Source organism: Phaethon aethereus (assembly GCF_964289735.1).
Source record: "Phaethon aethereus genome assembly, chromosome: 29".
Taxonomy (NCBI): domain Eukaryota; kingdom Metazoa; phylum Chordata; class Aves; order Phaethontiformes; family Phaethontidae; genus Phaethon; species Phaethon aethereus.
This window is the reverse complement of record NC_138605.1, coordinates 1688739-1710892: the sequence shown is the minus strand read 5'-3', so window position 1 is coordinate 1710892 and position 22154 is coordinate 1688739. Positions and strand designations below refer to the sequence as shown.

Here is a 22154-nt window from a genome sequence, read left to right as displayed (position 1 = left end):
TATTAAGCTAATAAGTAACAGTGTGTCTCCTTTTGTCTGTTGATCCCCTTCAGGAGATCACCTCCAAGCCTGTAATCATTTCTACGCCTACTCCGACCATCGTGCGTCCGGGCTCGCTGCCGCTACACTTGGGTTACGACCCGCTCCACCCTACGCTGCCTTCCCCAACCTCTGTCATTACCCAGGCTCCCCCTTCCAACAGACAGCTTGGGTAAGTACGGAGGAGGGACACGTGTGCTGAGGTTTTTCTCCCATGCCGTCAGGCTTCCTGGGCAGTAATTAGTTACCTAAATAAGTTCGTTGATTGTCAGAACAACTGAGGTGCTGCGATTCCCGCTGCGGCTGCTTGGGCATAAGGGCCTCGTTGCAACACCGTCTACAAAAGCAGAATGGGGTGTAAGTGCAGAAAGCAGGAACTAATTGTTGCAGTGTAACGAAACGAGGCAAAACTCACCGCGGGGAGAAATTAAACCCGATCCCCAAACACATTGACATGACACTCGCTGTCTGCGACGGGAGCGCAGCCTGACTGGGGACTCCCGAGTTGCTTTTGCAGCCTGATGCGGTGGAGAGAGCTCTGCTAAACCGATGGTAGGAAATTGTCTGGATCTTTAATGGCTTTGGGATTTTCTCAGACAGCTGTTGCCTCTGAAGTGTAACCTCTTCTGCAACCTGCTGGCCTCCTTCATGGTCAGCTTCCGCCTCGGGAGCTGTTTGTTTCAGCAGATCTAATGACCTGCTCCTTTTTGCCCCTTTAACAATCTGGATCGGAGGCTCCAGAGCACTCGCCGCGGCGGTTATGAGCCTGCCACGCTGCTAGGTAGCTCTGGCCCTGCACATAAAAGGAAGGAGCCTGAAGGATGCAGGAAACCCATTACAACGAGCCCTCGGGAGACGTATATTTAGCCCCACTTCTATTCTTTGGTGTCGGGATGCTTCTTTTTTGCCACGGTCCTGGCCTCTTTCTAATTACCCCTGTTTGAGGCTGGCTCCTTACATTAACCAGACCATTTTTTTTGGCTGTCAGTTCATATTTTTGTGTGTGTTTTTGCTTTGACCCTCTGGCACCATCAATCCAGACTTCCTGACGGAAAGTTTTAAATCCTGTCTTGAGGCATTAAGGGGTTAAGTGATTGTCCTGGGGTTTTGAAAGGGCATTATATTCCTTCTGTAACCCTGCGCAGGCAGAGACTTGCGAGGCTGTTTGGAACAGAGTCCTCTTGCGCTTGGAGGCACGAAAAAAAATCAGAACTGGAGTAAGCTAGACTTTAATATGATTTTATGTGCCCTTTGCAGCCCGTGGGGGTTCCATGGGATCCCTCCTAGAGCGTGAGAGTCGAGCGCGCTCTACGGAGAGGTCAGGCTGCAGCTTTAACGAGGGTCCCTGTGTTAGGGCCACGGTGGCCGTGGTGGGGTTGTCAGCGTGACAGAGATGGAGGGGAGGCTGTGACCTCCCTGTAACTCGGCTTGTTAGGCTGGGATTTTCAAAGCAGCCTGGAGGATTTGGGATGCCCAATAGAAATGAATGAGAGTCGAGCGTTCGCGTTCCCAAGGCAGCCTTAAAAATTCCAGCCTGAGTTATTGGCTTGATGAACTCCCCTCTCTGACCCACGTCCCCTTCTTCTCCCCACTCTGCCGTTACTCCATGCTTCCTCCGAGGATCCCAGGCAGCCCAGCCTCGTCTGTCCCCTTCCCTGGGCTCGGCAGAGGAGGCAGCAGCAAATTCTTTTTCTCCCTCCCCCAAAGTCAGGCTCCCAGCAGCTCTTCTCTTCCTGGCTCGTCTCTGCCTCCATTCGGTTCCCTGCTGCGCTGTCGTGAGCTGAGGAGGAGCGGGAGATCAGCCTTTGCTGGCAGGGACAGTTTCCTTCCTCTCTCCATCGGCCAGAGCAGATCAGCTCCGGCTTTTCCTACGCTGTCCTAGAAAGGCTGAGTCTGGAGAGTCAGAGCTGGAGCACGGTGGGGTTTGTGATGCTCCGAAATGGAGGCGGGGGGGTGTGTGCCTGTTTGTCACCACATGCAGAAATGCTGCCTTTCGCTGCAAAGTGATCTGCAATGGAAAAAGGTATTTTTAATTTGTCACAATGAGGCTCCAGCGCGATCTCCTTCCCCAGCCTGCAGCGAGCGGGGCTGTTCCCGTCTCCCGAAGCCGTTGTCTGGGCAGACGCAAGCCAGCTCTGCATCCACTCCATATTTAGGAGGTTTGCTCTGGACTCAGAGTCTGAAGCGCTTGTTAATAGAAAGCTAAATCCTTGCAAACCCTCTCGTGGAAGCTCAGCAGACGTGGCTCACAGGCCAAGAACTGACTGGTAGGCAGGAGCAGCTGCCCGTCTGCCCGATGCTGGGCTCAGACCGGGAGGGCACTTCTAATCTCCCCGAGGAGGAGCTGTAGCAGCCCCTGGATGGGCTTTTATCTATATTCAGGTGGACATCGTGTCTGGGGGCTTTGGCAGATGTGGTGTTTTGGCCGACTGGCGTACGCCCTGGGCACATCGTGACGCTGGCACGTGCCGGCTGCCATGCCGTGAGCGTGCGGGAGGCTGAGTTACCTTAACACGTGCTCAGCTAGGCACCCAGCCGTTCAGAAATGGGAAAGTGAGCCCAAAGTCACTAACCAGAATTAATTTGTGCTTCTGCCCTTGAGCTCATGGGGCTGCCGGGACAGCATAAACTTGAAATAATCCACCAGAACTTGAATTGTTGTTTCTGCAGGTCTCCCACAGGTTCCCTTCCACTTGTCGTGCAGCTTGCAAACGGACAGACGATGCCCGTCCTCCCAGGCCCTCCCGTACAGATGCCTTCTGTTATATCGGTAAGAGAAACTTCCAGCACAGCTCTGCGCGGCAGAGGAGGGGACAGCGTTTTTTCCCTGCCAAATATATGCAGACACTTCCATTTTCTAAAAATTAAAATATATCTCCCCCTCTGTGCAGTATAAGACTGGAAGAGGAGGAGGAGGAGGAGGAGGGGGGCCAGCTCTGGCAAGGTAGTAATAACATGTCGATCACACTAGAGGGCAATAAGTCTGGAAAAAAACAAAGCCTTGCCTGGACAGATGGCTCATGCCATTGATCCAGGGCTGGGAACTGTAGGATCCCTGATTAGCTGCTTCCATTTGGAACAGCGTGCCTCAATTGAAACCATTCGAGCTTGCAGAGAACATGTTGGTCTTTGCAGGCCAGGAAAGCCGCCCTAACCTCGCCAGCGTGCTAAAGAGCCGTTTGAATATCAGCCTTGCGGGTTGTGCTTTTTGCATACGGAGAATTTCCGTGGCGCAGAACTCGCGAGCAGATTTGCCTGGTGGGTGGCTGGTACGCCTTCCGAGCGCTTCAGCTCCCGACCAAGCAGCCCGTGTGAATCCTGTCTGTCCTGCTGGGCATGTCTTTTGGGTTTTGAGTGAGTAATGGCCAAAGCTGCCTGCCTCGGGTAACAGGAACGTTGACGTCAAAGTAGGCAGACGCGCAGGTGGCTCGGCATAGCTTGTGGGCACAGAAACATCTTCGCGCCTCCCAGATCGCTTGAAACACGCCTTGCGTTCGTAGCGCTTTGCAGTGGCGTACCTGAGGGGCTTACAAAAGCAAGCGGAAATTCTGATTTTTCCCCTCTTTGGGGAGAGAGAAAGCTCTCCACGGTTAGGAGGGGATGCTGTGACTTACCCTTGGTGTTGCGGCAGCTTTGCAATAGAATAGGGCAGAGAACCAGAGAGGATCTCGTACCTTCCCGCTCCATCCGCTCTCCTGTACTGGTGGGAAAAAGCCCTCTGGGAGGGAAGGGAAGGAGGGAGGCTTTAGGGCTGCCCTCCTCGCCATCCTCAGCGCTAGGCTGGTATGGTGGGGTGATTCCCAAACAGCCACCATGGCCACCAAAGGAGTGGCTGCTGGCCCTCAGTGACAGTAGGCATAATTGATGGCAGTAGTTAAACGCTGAACGTTTGTCAAGATTTATAAATGTGCTTGGTCGGGGAATTATTACAGAGCCGCTTCACAGAGCGCGCTTGTGAAAGCACCTCAGCTTCCAAAACCCGTGCGTTGCTTCCTCCCCGATAGCTGGCTCGGCCGATGTCCATGGTGCCGAACATTCCCGGTATTCCTGGGCCACCCATCAACAGCAGCGGGTCCATTTCACCATCAGGACTTCCAGTGCACTCAGAAGCCAAAATGGTAAGTGTTCGAATAGATGCCGGGGAGGGTGTCACGTCCACAGTGTTGTCCCTGAGTCTTCACTAGCTCCTCCAGGAGAGACACCGTCTGGAGGCTTTTTCCTTGCAGCCTTCGCAAAGAGCCACTGCTGCTCCGAAATCCCGCGCTGCGCCTCCCCGCACCGACAGCAGGTGCTGCAAATGCCACCAGGAATATTAGACTAATCAGCGCTGCGGCTCTGGCAGGCAGAGCAGGCACGCTATTGTCAAGACAAACCTCAGCCCCATCCTAAACACGTCTGTTTTGTAAAGCTGGCGCTTCTAGTTCCAAGATAACAGATGGGCTGGAGGTGGGCTTGAGGAAGGCAGAGCCAAGAGATGTTGTGCTGTAATCCAAGGATCCCCGTAATGGTTTTCACGTAGACCTCTTTAACTAAAAGTTTACGAAGGAATTTTCCTCTCCTGGCTCTTCAGGGCTCAAACTAGGTGCATGCAGAGAGGGGGGAAGCAAACCTAAGCTCACCAACAAAAAGCGGCGAAACTCCCTGGGTTTTTGGCTGAGACAGGGTGGAGTCGTTTGCAAACCCACCTCTGGCTGCGGTGCCGCTCACCGTTGTGGGTGCATTGTCACGGCGCCCGTTGCACCCTGTTTAGGTGCAATCCAAATCCAAATCCGCAGGATTCATGGGCGGATCAGAGCTACAAGTGGGGGTGAGAGAGCTTAAACTCTGAGGCACGAAACAGCCGTCCTGCCTGGTGCCCGGAGGAGGAACGCACAAGAGGCGGTCTTGCTCACGCGTAGGTCCTTCCGCATCCCAGAAGGACCCCTCTGCGGGTGCTTAAGGACAGTTGGGCTCCGCAGCCTCTTCGGTCCGTGGTCTTCCTGCAGAGCCTGCCAGCTGGGGAGCGGAGCGGTGCCAGTTGCAGTAGCGATTTTGGGCTGCGGACACCTGTCCGCTTGGACCTAAGTTGGAAGCCACTGTCTGTCTTTGGGTAGGCCAGATGGTGATGGCTTTCGGTTGGATTCGAATCAGCCGCAGTCCCTGAAGAGCCTGTTCCCCGGTGGCCTGCCTCCTTGGATGGTAGAGGAGCTGGTTAAAGCCTTAACAGCATGGAGGACAGGTCCACTGATGTCCTTGTTTTCCTCCTTTAACAGAGGCTGAAGGCCAGCTTGACGGCATCTTCCTCGCTGAATGGCAGCAACCTGGTGGCGGGCTCAGCCAGCACGATGGTGACCGCACGTCCAGAGCAGAGTCAGATACTTGTCCAGCACCCTGATGCTCCTTCCCCAGCTCAGCCACAGGTCTGCTGCTGCTTAGCCCACGAGGCTGGGCCGGAGGTGCTGCGGGTTTCTGGGTCTCGGGGAAAGAGGAGGAAAATCTTGCAGCTTCCTAGTTTGCAGAATGGGTTAAAAACCTTGTTTTTTCAGTGCCGCCTCAGCACTAATGCTCTCAAACACCACCAAGCATAAAACTTCAGCAACATGTTAATTTGCTTGACAAGGTCTGGAGTTCCGAAAGAATATTTTGCTCTCTTCTCCCTGCTCAATTACTGGGGTTAAACGCTCCCCTCTTAGGCAATCAACTCCACTGGCTCCTGCCAGCTAACCAAATGCCAGCCTTCCATCAGGATCGCCACCTGCTCCGTCAGTTAGATAGGCTTCCAAAAGTTTAATATCCATATGCTGCCTGACAGCGAGTACCGAAGTGTAACTGCACTCTCCGATTGTGGCAGTGTAATTACAGAGCCCTCGCAGAAGCGCCGGCAAGGCTGTGTCTGCAGGACCGTTTGCCCTCGCTGACTTTTCCTTTGTTCTCCCGAAATAAAACCGGGAAATGTGCAGTATTACGAAATCTTTTTGCACCAGTTGCCTCTGAGAGCTTGTTTAGCTGAAGACACTCAGGGAAAATTTAACCCAAATTAATTTTTAAAGCAAATCACCCACTCAAAAACTGTAATTTGTGGTCCGCGAGAGAGTTACTGAACCCAAATGGAGACGGCCCTTTGACCGTGCGTAGTTACGTGCGTCAGAGCGGGATCGAACGCTCCCAGCCTTGCAGCTGGGAGTTACCCTCCCTCAGCTGATACGTGGTCGCTGGCCGTGTGGGGAATCTCCTGAGTCGTCGCAGGGTGAAGTGCTTTTGAAAGTCTCTGAAATTAAAAGGCAGGCTGTTTTCTCTGCGTTGCCTGTGGTCATTTACCACGTCAGCTCCTCGTCATGGAGGAGAAGAAACTTCTGCCGCCAGTTACATGCCGTTAGCTGACTGTAGGAGTTTGGGATTTAACTAATTCCCCTGACATTCGCGCGTTCACCGGGTTCAGGATTTCGGAGAGTTCATGTGGATTGACACCTTAAGTTTGCAGGGCACTTCAGACTCCGCTGAGGAAGGGCTGCCAGAGCGCCTGTGGAAGGGGCTTTGTCCCCAGCTCCCCCGTCACGGCCGGCTGCCCCGGTCCATCCCCGCGGTGTGCCGTTCTGGCCGCTCGACAAAAACAAATCCCTTTTTGCCCCGGCCACAAGAGCTGGCGTCTCCTCTGCCAAACCTCGGTTACACCGGTGCGTCTCTGCCTGCCTGCACCGGAGCTTCTTTTCAGCATCTTTCTTTCCCGTGCCCCGACTCCAGGTTTCCCCTGCCCAGCCCACTCCCAGCACCGGCGGGCGACGGAGACGCACGGTTGACGAAGACCCGGATGAGCGTCGGCAGCGGTTCCTGGAGCGGAACCGGGCTGCCGCATCCCGCTGCCGTCAGAAACGCAAGCTCTGGGTGTCCTCCTTGGAGAAGAAAGCCGAGGAGCTCACGACCCAGAACATCCAGCTGAGCGTGAGTATGTAACCGTGGAGGCTGAGCGCAGCCCTTTGCCAGCGTTAGGACCTTCGCTCCGGAGGGGACGTCTTCCCCGTGCTGCGGAGACAACGTGCTTTTGGATGCTGCTCTCTGGAGCAGGATTGCTGCCTCTGCCCCTAGATTTCACTCCCTGCTTTCCGTCTCGTTGCAACGCTTCGAGCGGGCCGTGAGGGAAGCGCGCTTCCGTGCTCGTTTCTCTCCCTGTCCCCCTCTAAGGACTCTGCCTCTGCCCGTCGAGGCCGTCGCTCAAGGAGCAAGGCCAGCCTCAGGAGCAGAGCGCAGAGACCCCAGGAAAGCCGTTGTATTCGGAAACCTCCCCTGCGTGAGGGAGAGCTCTCCGCTGGCGCGGGGTCGGCAGCAGCAGTCCCAGTTCCCTTCCCTGCAGGGCAGGAGGAGCTGGCACAGGGGTGAGCAGGGAGGCTCTGCAGCTGCGGCCCGCAGCCGTACTGATTTTTCTGGAGACCTGGCTTTCCCTGGCTCACTGGCAGCACCCCTCGTGTGCCTCGCAGAAGTGCAGCACAGCTGAAAATACAGACTTCACTTCCATTGCCGTCAGGCCCCTTGTTAACGCTCTCGGCCTTGGCCGAGGACTGAGGGGTCTGCAAGGACTGGACTCGTGTCCGTTCTGGGCTTTTTCTTTCGCCGCTGGCTAGCGACTCGCGCGGTGGGACTTTTTCAATAGCGCTGGTCGTGGTATTTTTATTCTCTTCCCAAGATAATTATAGAAACGGTTTCCTCGGGCAATTTTGAAATACAATTGACTGGGTGTCAGCTGTTTCTCCAAACATTTCAATAGAGGAATAATACGCTGCACCAAGTTTTCAGAGGAGTAGACCTGGTTCGCGGAAGAAGCTCACCGAGGTACCGTGAGCTTGGAGGAGCTCTGATGTTCCCCACGGCCTGGTGTGGGATGAGCTGGTTGTACGCTCAGCTGCTCGCTCTGTTTAGTTTTCCTTCGAGCCAACAGCACGCCGGAGCATCTGACTCAAGCAGTTGGCATTAGCAGGAGGGCTCAGGCAAATGTATGTCCAGGATTAGATGATTAACATAGCGAGGGGCTTTCCAGCCAGCGGTGGGGGCTGCAGGAGGGAAATGCTGCACTCCATGTCTTGCACACTAAATTCCACAAACTGCGCTTGGTGTTCTTGGGCCAGACAAGACAAATTAGACAACAAATTGTAAGTTTGCGGGGCACATAAATTAACGTCCTGCCGTTGCTGGAGGCCGCTGTCGAGAGCGTGAGTGACGCATACGTGCGTGTTTGTTTTTTCGATCTCAGAATGAAGTTACGCTACTGAGGAACGAAGTTGCTCAACTTAAACAGCTCCTGCTGGCTCACAAGGACTGCCCCGTCACTGCACTACAGAAGAAAACACAGGGCTATCTCGGTGAGTGAGGACTTTCGCTGGTCTTTACTACCCTTTAAGTAGGTCTAGGCAGATGAAACCTGCGTAAGACATAAAGGAAGGGAGTCTCCATCTTAGTCCCTGCTCCGTCACGCTCCAGCTACTGCGCCCAGCAGGACAGGCCAGACCTTGGTCCTGTGTCTTCTGCTGATGTGGCCTCCACAGCCTCCGTATCAAGGAGGATCACCTAGGCTGGACCTGCAAATTTGTGCTGTAACCTGGTTTGTAAGATCTTGCAGGCCGTGAGGGCAGCAGCGGTGCGAAAGCGTGTCTCCCTGGTGTGGAATATTTGACAGAGATCCATATCTCCGCTTCTCCCTGGAGTGCGGGCCAGCGCCTCTCCACCCGCTCCCAGGCAGCGTGCCAAGCACTTGATATTCTCTTTGAAGTTAAAAACTATTGCTGCTCTGAAAGCAAAGCCAGAGTCAGAAAAGGCCAGACTCTATAAATGACATCATGGGGCTTTATATCTCATTCTCTGCAATTCACATCAAATTGGCTCGGGTTTGGAACTAAGACGGCCTCTTTTTTTATCTTCTTTTCTTTCTTTCGTTTTTTTTTTTAATGCTGCCTATTTCATGATAATCAACCCGGGAGCTAAACATTATGTGTGGATTCTTATGTCATCTCTGCAATAACACTTCCACGCTGTGGTATTTTGCGCAAAGGCTTTGGGAGGATGCTGGGGTCCCCTAGCGTTGCCTAGATTAACGGGACAAGAGGCAGGGACGGATGGAGATAAGAAAAGGAAAGAGGAGAAAACAAAAGCCAAGAGAAGCGGGCACTGTCCTTCCCGATTTCCCCCCCGCTTCTCGTCTCCTGGGTCTCTGAGACGCTCTTCGCCTGCGCGGTGAGGCACAAATACGTGCTGTACAGGGCCTGGCACAGCCAGTTTATTTTCACTCATTACACTGACTCAGAGCTTGAGTAATGTGGTCGTGAAAATCCTCGCTGTCCCCCAGCCCTCGCAGACGGGTGTTCGCTCCGTGTATAATGCAGAGAGGCGACAGGGTTTTTCCTGTTAACTTCCAAAGTTTACAGTTCCTATTATTATTCCTCACAGTCTGTCTACTCCAATAATAGGAATTCATCACACATCTGAATAATAAAAATGAAATTCAGACGTCCCTCCCCATGCCCCCCCCCTCCCCGGCTGCCTTTTTTATTATTGAGATTTGTGACTAAGCAGGTCCTTAAACGAAAATGCCAGATTCCCTCGATGGAATTACAGCTGCCTCATGTACAGTGGGGTTGTTTTATTTGTAGTACCTTGTAAATCTCTTTTTTGGGATGCCAAACTATTATATTGCTCTGCTCGACCTTCTTTCTCACCGCCAAGTCAGTTTTCAAATCTGCTGTGCTAGCCGCGTCTTTCAATACGCTGGCGAAGGCCAAGCCAGGGTTTCACGAGGGAAGGTACAACCCGTTTGGGAAAGGGGTGCAATATTCAAGCACCTGGTAGAAAACCGAGCCCTAAAACACATTTGTTGGCGCCCAGTAAGGTCATAAACCTCTTTGATTTCTTTTTTTTTCCCTCGCCGGTGTCATGGGGTTTACCCTCTTGACGTGGAAGAAGTATCCCAGCTCATGCCATTATTTTGCTCTTTTAAAGGAAGGTGACCGCATCTTACCCGTAATTCATCTAGCCAAGTGCACAGGAGGGAATTTCCTCCTGACATCTGTAGATAATGAGCATATACCCCCAAAGAGAGAGGTCCGATTGCTCTCGCCTTGGCATTTGATAGGTCACAAATTATCCTCTGTGTTCGAAGCTCTGCCTGGGCGCAGGGGGCTGTTTGTGGGAGAGAATCCAAAGTTTTGGAAACCAATCTGCGTCGCTCAGAAAAGAGCACGGAAGAAGGTCTCTGCCTTTGTTTGCCTCCCATCCCTTCAATCATAGCGCTTATAGTTACCGACAGAAATCGGGCAAGCAAACGGTTTGTAATGGGCTCTAATTGATTTTAATGTTCTAGAGAACAATAAAGAGAAAACCAGGTGATTTATATTAAAAATGGCAAAAAAAAACCCTTTGCAGAAGGGTTTCTGCTACGCGCTTTCCTGTGCGCTCACCCAACAGATGGTAAGGACTCCGAAGGAACTATTCCGTCTCTGGGCTAAATGGCCTTGAACCAAGTACCACGCCAGGCAACGAACATGTAGGAAAGTTCATCTGTTTTAATGAGCAAACAGATTTATTACGGTATAGGTTCTGCTGGGTCTGCCATTCGTGGTGTGAAGCCTCGGCGCTTTACGCCTCCCTGGCGTGAATTCGGTAAAATCCAGTGGTGTTTCTCCAAGGGACGGAGCCAGCCGGACCCGGCGGGTCGTTACGTCCCAACTCTAATCAGCTTTATTTCCAGTCCTCGCTTTTGCCAAACAGCTGCTTGAGGTGGGGGCGGCTTGGTGGGGGGAGCTGTGATTCCTGTGGGGATCAACCACTCCACTCCAGGCCGCTTTGGCTGGGATGGTGAGCGTTAAGTAAATACCTAATTTCTGCACACCCTCCGAGGCAGCAGCAGTCTCCCATCCCGTCGCCTCGCTGCTAACGCTGGCAGCGAGCACGCGCAGCCTTTCTCTAACCTTCTTCTCTTCTTTTTTCCATCCCCTTCTCCTCTGCTCGAGCAGAAAGCCCGAAGGAGAGCTCGGAGCCCACCGGCTCCCCTGCTCCCGTCATCCAGCACAGCTCCGTGACGGCCTCCCCCAACGGGCTCAGCGTCCGCTCGGCGGCAGAAGCGGTTGCCACTTCGGTGCTCACTCAGATGGCGAGCCAAAGGACAGAACTGAGCCTGCCGATCCCGTCACACGTCATCATGGCTCCACAGTCGCAGTCTGCTGGCAGATGATGTCACAGCCTGTGCGTGTGACACGGAGCTAACCGCGAACTCGCAGCCGGAGAGACTGACCGTAACCAAGTCCCTGACGAGTGGGGGCCGATAAGGATTTCTATTTCTCTTTTTTTTTGTTGTTGTTGTTTCTCAAGTGAGTTAAGGGCAGCTGCGGCGCTTCTTACACCGCGTAGCCTGTACAGATCCTGGCCCCCAGCCGCTGCCCTGCCCTCGCCCGTCCCCGCAGGACGGCCGCGGATTGAGAGCTTTTCTTGATCCTTCAGTTGACGATCCCGTCAACTCGCGGGGTCATCCGAACACACACAGCCTCACTTTGAAAAGCACCTTGAAAGGTTCGCTTTCAGGTATCGGTTACGTTAACACTAAACCTCCGCGCTCAGTGGATCCCCTTGGCGCTTTCACTGTTCCAAGTCGTCCCCCCCTCCCTCCTCCTCCGCTCTCAGCAAAGGAAAACATAGCTCTTGGGAGGCTGTGACATTTAGTCGTGCTGTCAATGTATTTTATTTTTAACAGCATGCTGCTTCCAGGCATCTGCTCCCCCCTCTGCTCTAGCTACCTGAAACATTGCACCTTCGCACAAGAAGCCTCCTTGAGCTCTGAGGTTAAAGGGATCGAGGTTAGTCTCGTCACACGCTAACTCCCAGCGACAGATTTCGGACGCGATGGGAGCGTCATCGCTGTAAATTAGTTTGTACCTCAGCAGTTGGGAGAGGGGGACGCGGGGCCAGCGGGGGCACACGGATACGTTCCTGGTCACTTGTGCCGCACTGGGAGCTGCAGACGCTCGCGTGCTGCTCTCGTAACGGGACGCTGGGGCTGCTGAGGAAAGGTACCGTCTGTTCCGGCAGCGGAGGGGCTGCTCTCGGTCTTCCTTACGGCAAATTGGTGCTGACCTGTGTCGTCTGGGACTGGTGCAGAGGCGCTCTGGGAGGTACATGAAAGGATGAGCGATAATAATGCGAGTCCCAGAATTCATCATCCGCTCCCAACTCCGCTGTACACCTCCACAAACAAATCCCTCCGTTTCCAAGGATCATGTCCTTTACACATAACCTCGATGACCTTAATAATGGTGGCCTTAAATCGTGAATTAGTTGCCTGTTCCTAGGGGAAGGAGCACGAAGTAGTGTTTCTATTTGCCCGGTCTTTTACCTCTTCCTCACGTTTATCTTCTGCTCTCGGTGATGGAGCATCCGTTGCTTCTGAGCCAGAGCAAACGAAGGATTCGCAGAGCTTCCAGTTTCTTAGGGCGGGTTAAAAACCCAGCCTCGATGTTGAAAGACGCTTGGAATGGGGTCTGCTTCCTTGCCGGACGGGCGTAGCGTGCGTGTGTGTCCGTGTGTGCTTCCCAAGGCTGCCGCTGGCCCCGGGCAAGCTGTTGGGGTTGATCGGTTGGAAACGGGAAGGGGTGCTGTGTGCGTTCGGGCTCTTAGAAGGAACCCGGTCAAAGTCAATGGAGCTGCATCAGCCCTTGGTCTTCCTCTCCTTCGCGGGAGGTCCCTCCTCGCCTGAGCTCTCGCCCACCTCAGGTTGCACTTGCCACTTTTGAGCCAAGTTTGTTTGTCAAAGTGATTTCGTTTGGCTTATCCAGACTTGGAAGGTTTCCAGGGACAGCAAAACCCAAAGCAAAGTCGGAGCAAGGAACTGGATCCCGTTACGGACGGGGAGGTTCAGCGGTTTGGTTGTTCTATCGACGGGATCTGTCTTTTCCTCCCTCTCCTTTTTTTTTCAGGTTTTCCTCGACTTCTCGGCAGTATCGACCGCAGCATTTCCTGGGTTTGGTTTGTCTCGACGCGGTGCCGCTCTCTCACTCTCCTGGTTTCTTTTGCTCATCTCGGGAGTCGTCTTGTGCGTAAAGTCACTTCTGGCCTCGGCACTTTGCACTTCGGGTTCAGATCCTGCGTAGCTCCCCCCCAGACCCGCCTTTTGTTTCCGTAAAGCTGTTTCTGCGGAGTCTGTGTGTAGAGAAATGTTTCGGCTCTTGCTGCCCCGCCGCGGGAAGTGTTTCTGCAGCAAAAGCGAGCTGAAGAGGACCTGGGGGGTTTCGGTATGTCTTAAAGCCGTGCGACCTGGCCAAAAAGGGGTTTCAGCCAGCTGAGGCACAGCGGGGAATCGGGACCCTTTTTAGGAGCCAGGATCTAAGGCAGAGGGTTCGCCGGAGGTGCGAGATCCAACCCGGCTCTGCTTCCTTTCCTGGAGCTGCCGCTGGATGCAGGTTGTAGCGCTGCGACGGGGTGCGGCAGAAAACCTGCAGCCCAAAAAGGTGTAAAAATGACCCGTCTTGCGTCAAAGGGATTTGCTCTGGTCTTCAGATCTGCCCAGCTTGCTTCAGGGGGCTTCCAGACAAGTGTGTCTCTTTCTTTCTTTGTCTGGGAATAGCAGGAATGACAAAAATGTGTTGTAAACATATTTGCTTCGTCGCCCGGCAGCTGTTGGGTGCCTGTCCCTGGGTGCGTGGTGCTCGGAGCCAGGAGCTGGGACGGCGCGCGGCGAGCGAGCGGTTGTGCGTCCGGCAGCGCCAACAGTAGCTCACCAGCTCCTCCTAGGCTCACCAAGCCTCCAGCTCCACAGAAAAAACCCATCTGTCGAGGAAAAGTGTTCATTGAAAGAAGAAAGAAAGGAGGAATTGAGCTCTGGGCTCATCCCGCTGGTTCCGTGTTTGCCTCGTCGTGGCATCGGGGTCTGGTGGATGCGGCAGAGGCGAGGAGCGGCTGGTGGCTTTGCTGGTGGGGTTGGAAGGAGGGAGCGAAGGGGGACAGTGGAGAGGCAACAACTCCGGGACAGACACACACACGGCAGCGTTAGCATCAGGTGCAGCAGATTCCCCGACCCCTCATTTACGCTTCGGGACTAAAAGTGACCCGATTTTGCGTGAGCGGAGAGCCGAGATCCCCCAGCCTGCCTGCCGCCTCCCTGCTCTGACCCTTGAAACCTTGGAGCGCTGTCAGGCATCGCGAGGTAGCTCGGACCTTGCCGTGGTGAGCCGGGGGAGGCAGAGAGCGGCTTTTCTCCCCATCCCTCTGTGCTCCTGGTGCCGTCGGTGCTGCCGCGCTCCAGCATCTCCTCATCCCAGCTCCCCTCCGCCTGCGAGTGCTTAGTGCCTTGAAAAATCTGCGAACCCATGAAAACGCGGTTGTAAAGCTCCAAAACTGGGCAGCAACGATCAGGGAACAAGCGTTTGACCAGACTTTTAATATTTTACGGTTTTTTTCAGTCGACAGGGTTGCAGCTTTCCCGTGTCCCCTTCGGGTGTGTTTTACCCCAAAAGCGTTCGATGCCTGCGCCGCTGCTGCGAGAGCCAGTCCCGGAGCAGCTTTCGGGTCCCTGTCTCTCTTGCCGGCAGCGTCCCTGCTTGCAGGGAGGGAAGACGGGTGGTTCGAAGCAGGAATCCTCCCGGCTCGGGCAGGCTGAGCCCCGCCAGGAGGAAGGTAGCCAAAAAACCCAGCGTTGCCCTTGGCTAACACATCTCCCTCCACCAGCCTCGGGCAACGGGGGAACTCCCTGGCGCCATCCCGGCGCAACGGATGGATGTCCCGCGCCGTAAATGTCGCTTTGGGGCACGTGGGTGAGGTTCATCCCGTATTGGGCTCACAAAAGGTGCCTGGCCGCGCTGTCGCCGAGCCGGTCGTAAACCTCGGGAGGAGCTGAATGTCGCCACGCCGGGGTGGTTGTCACCCTTCCAGCGGGAGGGACAGGTTTGGTTTTTAGAAGGTGGCTCTTTCCAGGCTTTTCGGAGAGGAGGGTACGCAGAGAGTGTGTTTTCCATCAGAGCTTTTTCCAGCGGCTCCATGCCGAAGGAGTGGCCGCGCGTGGATACGTCGGGCCGCCCGGGTATTTAAAAGCCAGGGTCGGCGTGGTCTCCTCTTCCCGGAGCCCGCACTGCTCCGGGGGAGCCTTTGGGCTCCGAGGCGTGGAAATCCCCCCCGAGCACTTCCAACAGCTCTGAGGAGCCGAACGGCTGCCGGCTTCGTGCCCCACATCTTCTCCTCCTTCCTCCGCGCCTCTCTTGGAGGTGGTTTCTTCTCTAGGTCAGCGTGGCGGTCGCTGTAGAGGACGCGCTTTGGTTTTGGTGGTAGTTAGGGGGGTTTTTTTTGCTTGGGAAGATGGACTTTCTGGCAGGTCGGTGATGCAGGGTTCCCCCCAGACCCCCGAGGACGGGCAAGGGCGAAGGCGGCTTTTTCTTCTCCTCTTCCTCCCCATGCTGGTTCAACTCTTGCTTGAAACCTTTGCGGATGTCTTTGGGTGGGGCAAAAAAATCCCCCGATTTCTGCTCTAGGGTGATTTCTCCTGCTTTTCAGAGGCTCTGGAGGGCTGGCAGCCGCCCGGCCGGCTCTGCTCGGCAGCTTGCCGGCCACCTGCACTTTCCTCTTCCAGCCCTCAGGGCTCGGCCGCGGTGCCTTAACCGAAACCCCGGTTAGTGCCGGTGTCGGTCCTGTGGCTTCCCACGCATCTTCTCCCCCCAGAGCTCATCTCTGCCGTCGTGGCGTTTGGATCGCCCGGCATCTCCATCCCTCCTCCGTGGCCTAATTGATGGCGGGGGAGAGCGATAGTCGGGCTCCTCGCAGGAGGAAGAGCCCAACCAGGGTTTGAAGGTCGCATTGCGGCTGCGATGGAGCCGGCGGGAGCCCGAGGGGCGGCTGCGGCCACGGGGAGCGGGGGTTTGTTACCCTCCGCCTTCGCTGTAACATCAGCTGGAACCGAACAGCGACGCTGAACCCCAGGAGCGCTCGTGGCGCAGGGGAGCGCTCCCTCCTCTCCCTCCGGCAGAGACAAAGATCTCCTCTCCTTACATCCCTTGGGATTGGGGTGTGGGGGGTGGTTGGGGAGTGTTCAGTGCCGCCTTCTTCCCCCAGACTTGCTCCTGCTTTCGACGGCTCAGCTGGGAAACGTGTTGTTTTTGGACTTGTGGATGCGTTTCTGTTCGGTTCCCTCCCCGTCACCTGCACGCGCGGGCTCCGGCAGCGGCGAGTGCTCCCGGCCCCGAAACGAGCCCGGGGGGTGACAGAGGGACCCGACGGGTCCGTGTGTGCCCCCCTGGCTGCTTTGTAGGGCGAGTTTGGATGATCAATAACGGAAGAAGCCAAGAAAAAAGGACCCCCCCCGCCCCCCGAAAAGCATAACCACGAGGGTGTAGTATCTATAAGAAAATACATATCTATGAGTATATACAGACGTATATAGACTTATATCGACTTCCTGAGCGGGTGCGCAGCTCCTTACGCGACGAAACGGTGTTCTAGCTGTAACCCCTGCCCGCGGGCCCCGAGGGACCCTCCTCCCCACGGGCTCCTGTGAGCGGGTCCTCACAGCCCCCGCGGGGGCCCAGGGACGCGGGTGGGGGGACACGGCCCCGCCCCGCCCCTGCGGCCGCCTCGTACCGAACATGTAATGTGCCTTTTATTTATGCTGCAGATATAACATTAAAATATTACCCAGGCGCTGGTGGCTGCCGCCCTCTGCTTCGGGGAGGGGGGGGCTCGGCTGGGGACAACCCTGCTGTCACCTGGCCCAGGGACCCCCGTGGGTGTCACCCGCCTGAGGGACAGGTGGGTGGGTTGTCACGGGGCAGGGGGTGACAGTGCTCGGGGTGACATCACCTGGCTGACATCATCCAGCCACCGGACCTGCCCGGGGACACCCACGGGGTTGTCACCCCCGGGGGGGGCGCGATGGGTGAAGCCTGGTTTTGGGGACACACACACGGGGACGCCGCAGCGGCCCGTGACACACACACCCCCCCTAGCCCCGGCCCGAGCGTTTGGGGCGATTTCAGCTGGATTTGGGTCGGAGGGAGCGGGGTGAAACTCGGGCCGGGGGGTCCCGCGGGCGGCGGAGCCGCGGCCACCCCGTCGGGGCTGCAGGAGCGCGGAGCGGCCACCGGGCGGCGGCGAGCGGCGGCGGGGGGGGCGGCGCGGGGAGGCCGGGCCGGGGGGTCCCGGGCCGGGGGTTTCGCTCCGGCCGTGCGGGCAGCCCCGGCGCTGCCGATTGAGGGTCCCGAGCGGGAAGGGGGGGTGCGGGGCCGCCCCCGTCCGTCAGGCTGTCTGTCCCCGGGGGCGGCTGTCGCGGCTGGTAAATGGGTTTCATTAACGGCGCCGGGATGTATCCCCGCCACCCCCCGCTCCCCCGGGACCCCCCCGGCGGCCCGGCTCGGCCCGGCTATAAGAGGCGGCGGCGGCGGCGGCGGCGGGGGCGATGGGGCGGCTGCCGGTGCTGCCGCTGCTGCTGCTGCTGCCGCTGCTGGCGGGGGCCCCGCGCGCCGCCCGCTGCTGCTCCGGACCCCCCGGTACCGGTCCCGGCCCGGTCCCGGTGAGCTCTGGCCCGCGCCGCGCCGTCGGGGCGGCGGAACGGGCGTTTCGGTTTTAGGGGCCTGGGAGGGGGCGGCCCCCGGGCTCGGGTCTGCCGGTGACACCCCTCCCCCGTCCGACCCCGACACAGGCCGCCGCCGCCCCCCCGGGGCCGCCCCCAGCTGCCGCCGCCGCCGCCGCCCTGGGCGCGCTGCTCCGCTCCCTGCAGCGCCCGGGGGCCCCGCTCCAGCCGCCGAGGTGAGCGGGACCGGGGGGGCGGGGGTCTGGGAGACCCCGGGGAGCGGCGGGGCCGGGGAGGGGGCACGGGGGGGGTCCCAGGGGACCGGGGGGGGTGGCCTGGCCGGTGCCGGGCTGGGTGTCCCCGTCAGCGTCCGTCTGTCCATGAACGTCCCGTGTACGTCTGTCCCCGCCTGTCCATGGCCCCGAGTCCGTCCGTTCGTCCGTTCGTCCCTCTCCTCCCTGTCCCCACCGCACCCGGCCCTGTCCGTCTGTCCCTCCTTTTCCATCCCTCCGGCCCCATCCCTGTGCCCATCCACGCCCCCCCCGCCCAGCCCTGTCAGTCTGTCCGTCCCGGGGCCGCCTGTCCCCGGCGGCGGGTGCCAGCCCCGCGCTGTCCCCGCGGCAGGTTCGGCCGGGGGCCGCGGGGAGGGGCCCGGCTCAGCCCCCGCAGCTGGGACGCTCCGGTCGCCCCGTTCTGGACCATGGCGACGCCGCAGCGCTTCGGCCGCCGCCGCTGAGCGCCCGCCCATCTGTCCGTCCATCCATCCCGGAAGCCGTCTGTCCATCCCAGGAGCCATCTGTCCATCTGTCCGTCCTGGGAGCCGTCAGTCCGTCCGTCCGTCCACGGGTCCACCCGTCACCCAATAAACTGGCACCATTCAACCCCAAGCTCTGTTTTTTCCCCTTAGGGATGGGCGGGGCAGGGGGGGACACACCTGCCCCCTTTCTGCCCCCCAGGACCCCCAAGTGCCCCCCCAAAGAGAGACCAACGCCGGGAGTTTACAAACCCCCCCAGCTTTATTCCCAGGGGCTGGTTGGTGCCCAGGGACCCTCCCCACACCCGGGGGGGCCAGGACAGAGGGTGCCCCCAGGCCCTGAGGTCTGTCCGGGTTCTGTCTGGGGGGCCGTGCGTCTGTCCGTCTGTCTGTCGGCAGGTCCGGGTGCCCACAGCGTGTGTCAGTGGGGCCGGGTGTCTGGCTGGGTGTCCGTGGGTGGGGCCAGACATCCACCAGTGGGTCCAGGCATCCACCCAGAGGTCCGTATGTCAGTCGGTGAGTCCAGGGGTCTGTCTGTGGGTCCGTCGGAGTGTCTGTGGGTCCGTCTGGGTGGCGGTGGGTGGGTGGGGGCTCACTTGCCCCCCGCCATGATGCGGAGGTACTGGAGGGCGTTGCGGGCGGCCTGGGAGCGGGCGCCGTCGCGGGAGGGGGCCGCGCCGTGGCACACAGTGGCCGGCTGCGTCGACAGCTCCACCAGGCACTGGTGCAGCCCGCTGAGGCTCAACGCGTCTGGGGGGGACGACACACAGGGACAGGCCACCGTCACCCCAGACCCCCCCCCAAAACCACCCACAACACCCCCCGAGCCTGGGCTGGGGAACCCACGGGGCTGGGGCGGGGGGTGTGCCCAGAATTGGAGGGGGGGACACTCACCGATGTCGAGGTAGCTGATGGCGAAGCTCTGCTCCTCGGAGAGCTCCTGCAGGAGGGCGCAGGCCCCCGCACCCATGGGTGCCAGTGGGTGACTCCGCAGCTGCACCATCTTCTCGCCCGCCGAGTTGCGCAGGGAGTCCCAGGTGCAGCCGGGCGCTCGGCCCCGCAGCCCCTCCAGCCTGGGGCCCGCCTGCGGGGACGGGGCGCTCGGGGACCGTCCCCACCCCGCCATGGGGCACGGGGACCATCCGGACACCCCCATGGGGATATGGGGGCTCAGGGACACCCCAGAGTCCCATGCAGGGACACCCAAGGGACATGGGGGCTCAAGGACCCTCCAAGCCCCCATGTGGGGACACAGGGGCTCAGGAACTGTGGGGACCCCCACACAGGGTACCCCAGGGGGCATGGGGGCTTGGGGGCTGCGGGATCCCTCTGATTCAGGGACCCTCATGGGGTCTACACCCACCCAAAGACCCTAAATCCAGGGTGTGTCCCCCCTCCAGGGAGGACCTGGGGGTCTCGAGTGTCCCCCTGCCCTACTGCCCCCCAACTTTAATGACTGGGGGTCCATAAGCCCTGAAATAGAGGGTACAGAGGTGCTCGTGTCCCCCATTGACCCTCTCAGGGTGCCTGTGTCCCCCCTGTTAACTCCCCCAGGGTGACCTCAGGGTGTCCACGTCTCCCATTAACCCCCCGGGGTGCCCGTGTCCCCCCCCATTAACCCCTCGCCGGCCGATACCATGGAGAACTGGTCCTCCTCCACCTCGGCCTCGCTGCCCTCGCGCGGCTCCATGGGGACGTTGTGGATCCGCACCAGCATCTTGGCGGCCGCGTTTCGCTTCGCCAGCTTCTTGGAGGTGCCGCTGCCTGCGAGGAGGGGACAAGGGACACCGAGGTGAGCTTGGCACCCCGTCGTGTGTGTCCCCCACGCACACCCCGGGGGTGCCCCGGCCCCGTACCAATCTCCACGAAGCGCTCCACGCGGCAGGTCATGGTGAACTCCTTGCGATGCGCCGGCCCCGACTCCTGCGTCACCGTGTATTCGGGCAGGCGCCAGCCCTTCTGCACCACCAGCTCCTGGGGGGATGCACAGACAAATGGGGGGGTCTGGGGAGGGTGAGGCCACACCCTTACCCCCCAAAATGGGGAGAGTTGCCCCCAGAAAGGAGCTGCCATCCCCAAAACGGACACTGCCATCCCCCAAACGGACAGGGCCAGCCCCAAAATGGGTCCACTGCCCCCAAAATGGGAATAACCGTCTCCAAAATGGGAATAACCATCTCCAAAATGGGGATAACTGTCCCCAAATGGGGATAATTGCCCCCCAGAAAAGAAGTAACTGTCACCAAAATGGGATAACTGTCCCTAAATGGGTCCACTGTCTTCAAAATGGGTCCACTGTCTTCAAAATGGGTCCATCATCCCCAAAACGGGGATAACCGTCCCCAAAATGGGAATAACCACCCCCAGAATGGGGATAACTGTCCCCAGATGGGGATAATTGCCCCCCAAAAAGAGGTAACTGTCCACAAAATGGGGCTAACTGTCCCTAAAAGGGCCCACTGTCCTCAAAATGGGTCCACCAACCCCAAAATGGGTCCACCAACCCCAAAATGGGTCCACCATCCCCAAAACAGGATAGCTGTCCCCAAAATGGGGATAACTGTCCCCAAAAGGGGCAAGAGCCCTGCTCCAGCTGCAGACAGGCAGTCCCCAAAGCTCACCACCACCCCCAAAATGGGTAAAGTCACCCCCAAAGGGGCATGCCCCCCGCGAAACAGGCTTGTCACCCCCAAAACAGGGATGGCCACCGAGGGGGGACACGTCCCCTCTCGTCCCAGCCCACGGCATCACCCACCTGCAGAGCCCCCACGGGGTTACACTCCGACTGGGGGGGAGACACGGGCGTCTTCATCTCCAGGGGGGTGCCCCTGTGTGGGGCAGACGGGCACGGCGTGAGGGGAGCACGGCGGAGGGGCAGCCCTGAGCCCCCCCATGCCAGGACCCCCAGGTTGGGGAGGCAAGGGGGTGTAACAGGGGTGCCAGGAGCTGGGGGCCTTGGGGGACAGGGACAGTCACCCACCCCGTTACCTGGGCGACGGTAGGGGCATGACGGGTGCTGGGGGGGCGGCCGCAGGGCCGAGCTCAGCCAGGGGCTCTGGGGGGAAAGGAGAGCTTGGGGATAAAAGGTGAGACGTTAACACCCGAGCTGGTCCCCCCAAATCTCCCTCCCTGGCCCCCCCACCCTCCCTGGGTGCTCCAAATCCTGCCAGACACCCCCAATTCCCTTGGGAACCCCAAGTATCCCCACCCCCCTGGGTAACTCCAGTTCTCTTGGCTCCCCTAAGACACCCCTAAACCCACCCCGCATACCTCGAGACCCACCCTGGGCACCCCCAGACCTGCCTGGGTACCCTCCCCCCCCCCCCGGGGACCCCCAAACCCAACTGAGCTCCTCAAACCCCCACAAATCTCTTGGGATGCGCAAGCCCACTCCCAGCATCCCAAATAACCCTGGGAACCCCCAAACTCCCCTGGATGCCCTCAACCCCCCACAGACCCCCCCCAAACCCACCAGGCCTGGGTGCCCAGCACCCCTGAACCCCCTGGGTACCCCCGCAATGTGTGGGTGCCTCCCCCCAGCACCCCCTGGACACACCCAACGTCCTCCCCTGTGCACCCAGCACCCCCCAGGCCCCCTCCAACCTTCTCCTGTGCTGCACCTTGACACGCCCCTGGACCCCCCAGCACCCTGGGGACCCTGTCCCCCCTCACCTGGGCTCCTCGGGGGTGGTGGGCTCCAGCATGTCCCCCCCTTTGAGCAGCTTCAGGGCCACTTCTGCCGCTTTGTGCTTCGCCGCCTTCTTGCTGGGCCCCTGCCCTGGGGGAGACACCGGCTAAGCGAGGGTGGGGGGATGCCTGGGTCCCCCCAGGCCCCTCGCAGACCACAGGCTGTGGTTAGGG

General features: G+C 58.6%; 2 protein-coding genes across 3 annotated transcripts in view; one reads left to right on the top strand and one right to left on the bottom strand.

Annotated features, from left to right (window-relative positions):
• Positions 1 to 11294, top strand: part of LOC309414462 (cyclic AMP-dependent transcription factor ATF-7) — a gene marked incomplete at its 5' end in the record, with an annotated part of 43310 nt that extends 32016 nt beyond the window's left edge. The window contains 7 exons of one of the 2 annotated variants that reach the window (XM_082011792.1): positions 54 to 211; positions 2710 to 2809; positions 4044 to 4157; positions 5292 to 5438; positions 6760 to 6957; positions 8261 to 8369; positions 11013 to 11294. In XM_082011792.1, coding sequence (XP_081867918.1) covers positions 54 to 211; positions 2710 to 2809; positions 4044 to 4157; positions 5292 to 5438; positions 6760 to 6957; positions 8261 to 8369; positions 11013 to 11230 — 1044 coding nt within the window. In that variant the 3' untranslated portion in view covers positions 11231 to 11294. Of the gene's footprint in view, positions 1 to 53; positions 212 to 2709; positions 2810 to 4043; positions 4158 to 5291; positions 5439 to 6759; positions 6958 to 8260; positions 8370 to 11009 lie in introns of both variants that reach the window. The other variant, XM_082011791.1, reaches the window with a different exon arrangement.
• A 7591-nt stretch (positions 11295 to 18885) lies between these two features.
• LOC309414507 (RISC-loading complex subunit TARBP2-like) overlaps positions 18886 to 22154 on the bottom strand; it is a gene marked incomplete at both ends in the record, with an annotated part of 3742 nt that continues 473 nt past the window's right edge. Inside the window, 7 exons of the mRNA XM_082011848.1 lie at positions 18886 to 19043; positions 19188 to 19377; positions 19930 to 20057; positions 20150 to 20267; positions 21049 to 21121; positions 21282 to 21365; positions 21966 to 22066. Of these exons, the coding sequence (XP_081867974.1) occupies positions 18886 to 19043; positions 19188 to 19377; positions 19930 to 20057; positions 20150 to 20267; positions 21049 to 21121; positions 21282 to 21365; positions 21966 to 22066 (852 nt within the window). The remainder of the gene's footprint in view (positions 19044 to 19187; positions 19378 to 19929; positions 20058 to 20149; positions 20268 to 21048; positions 21122 to 21281; positions 21366 to 21965; positions 22067 to 22154) is intronic.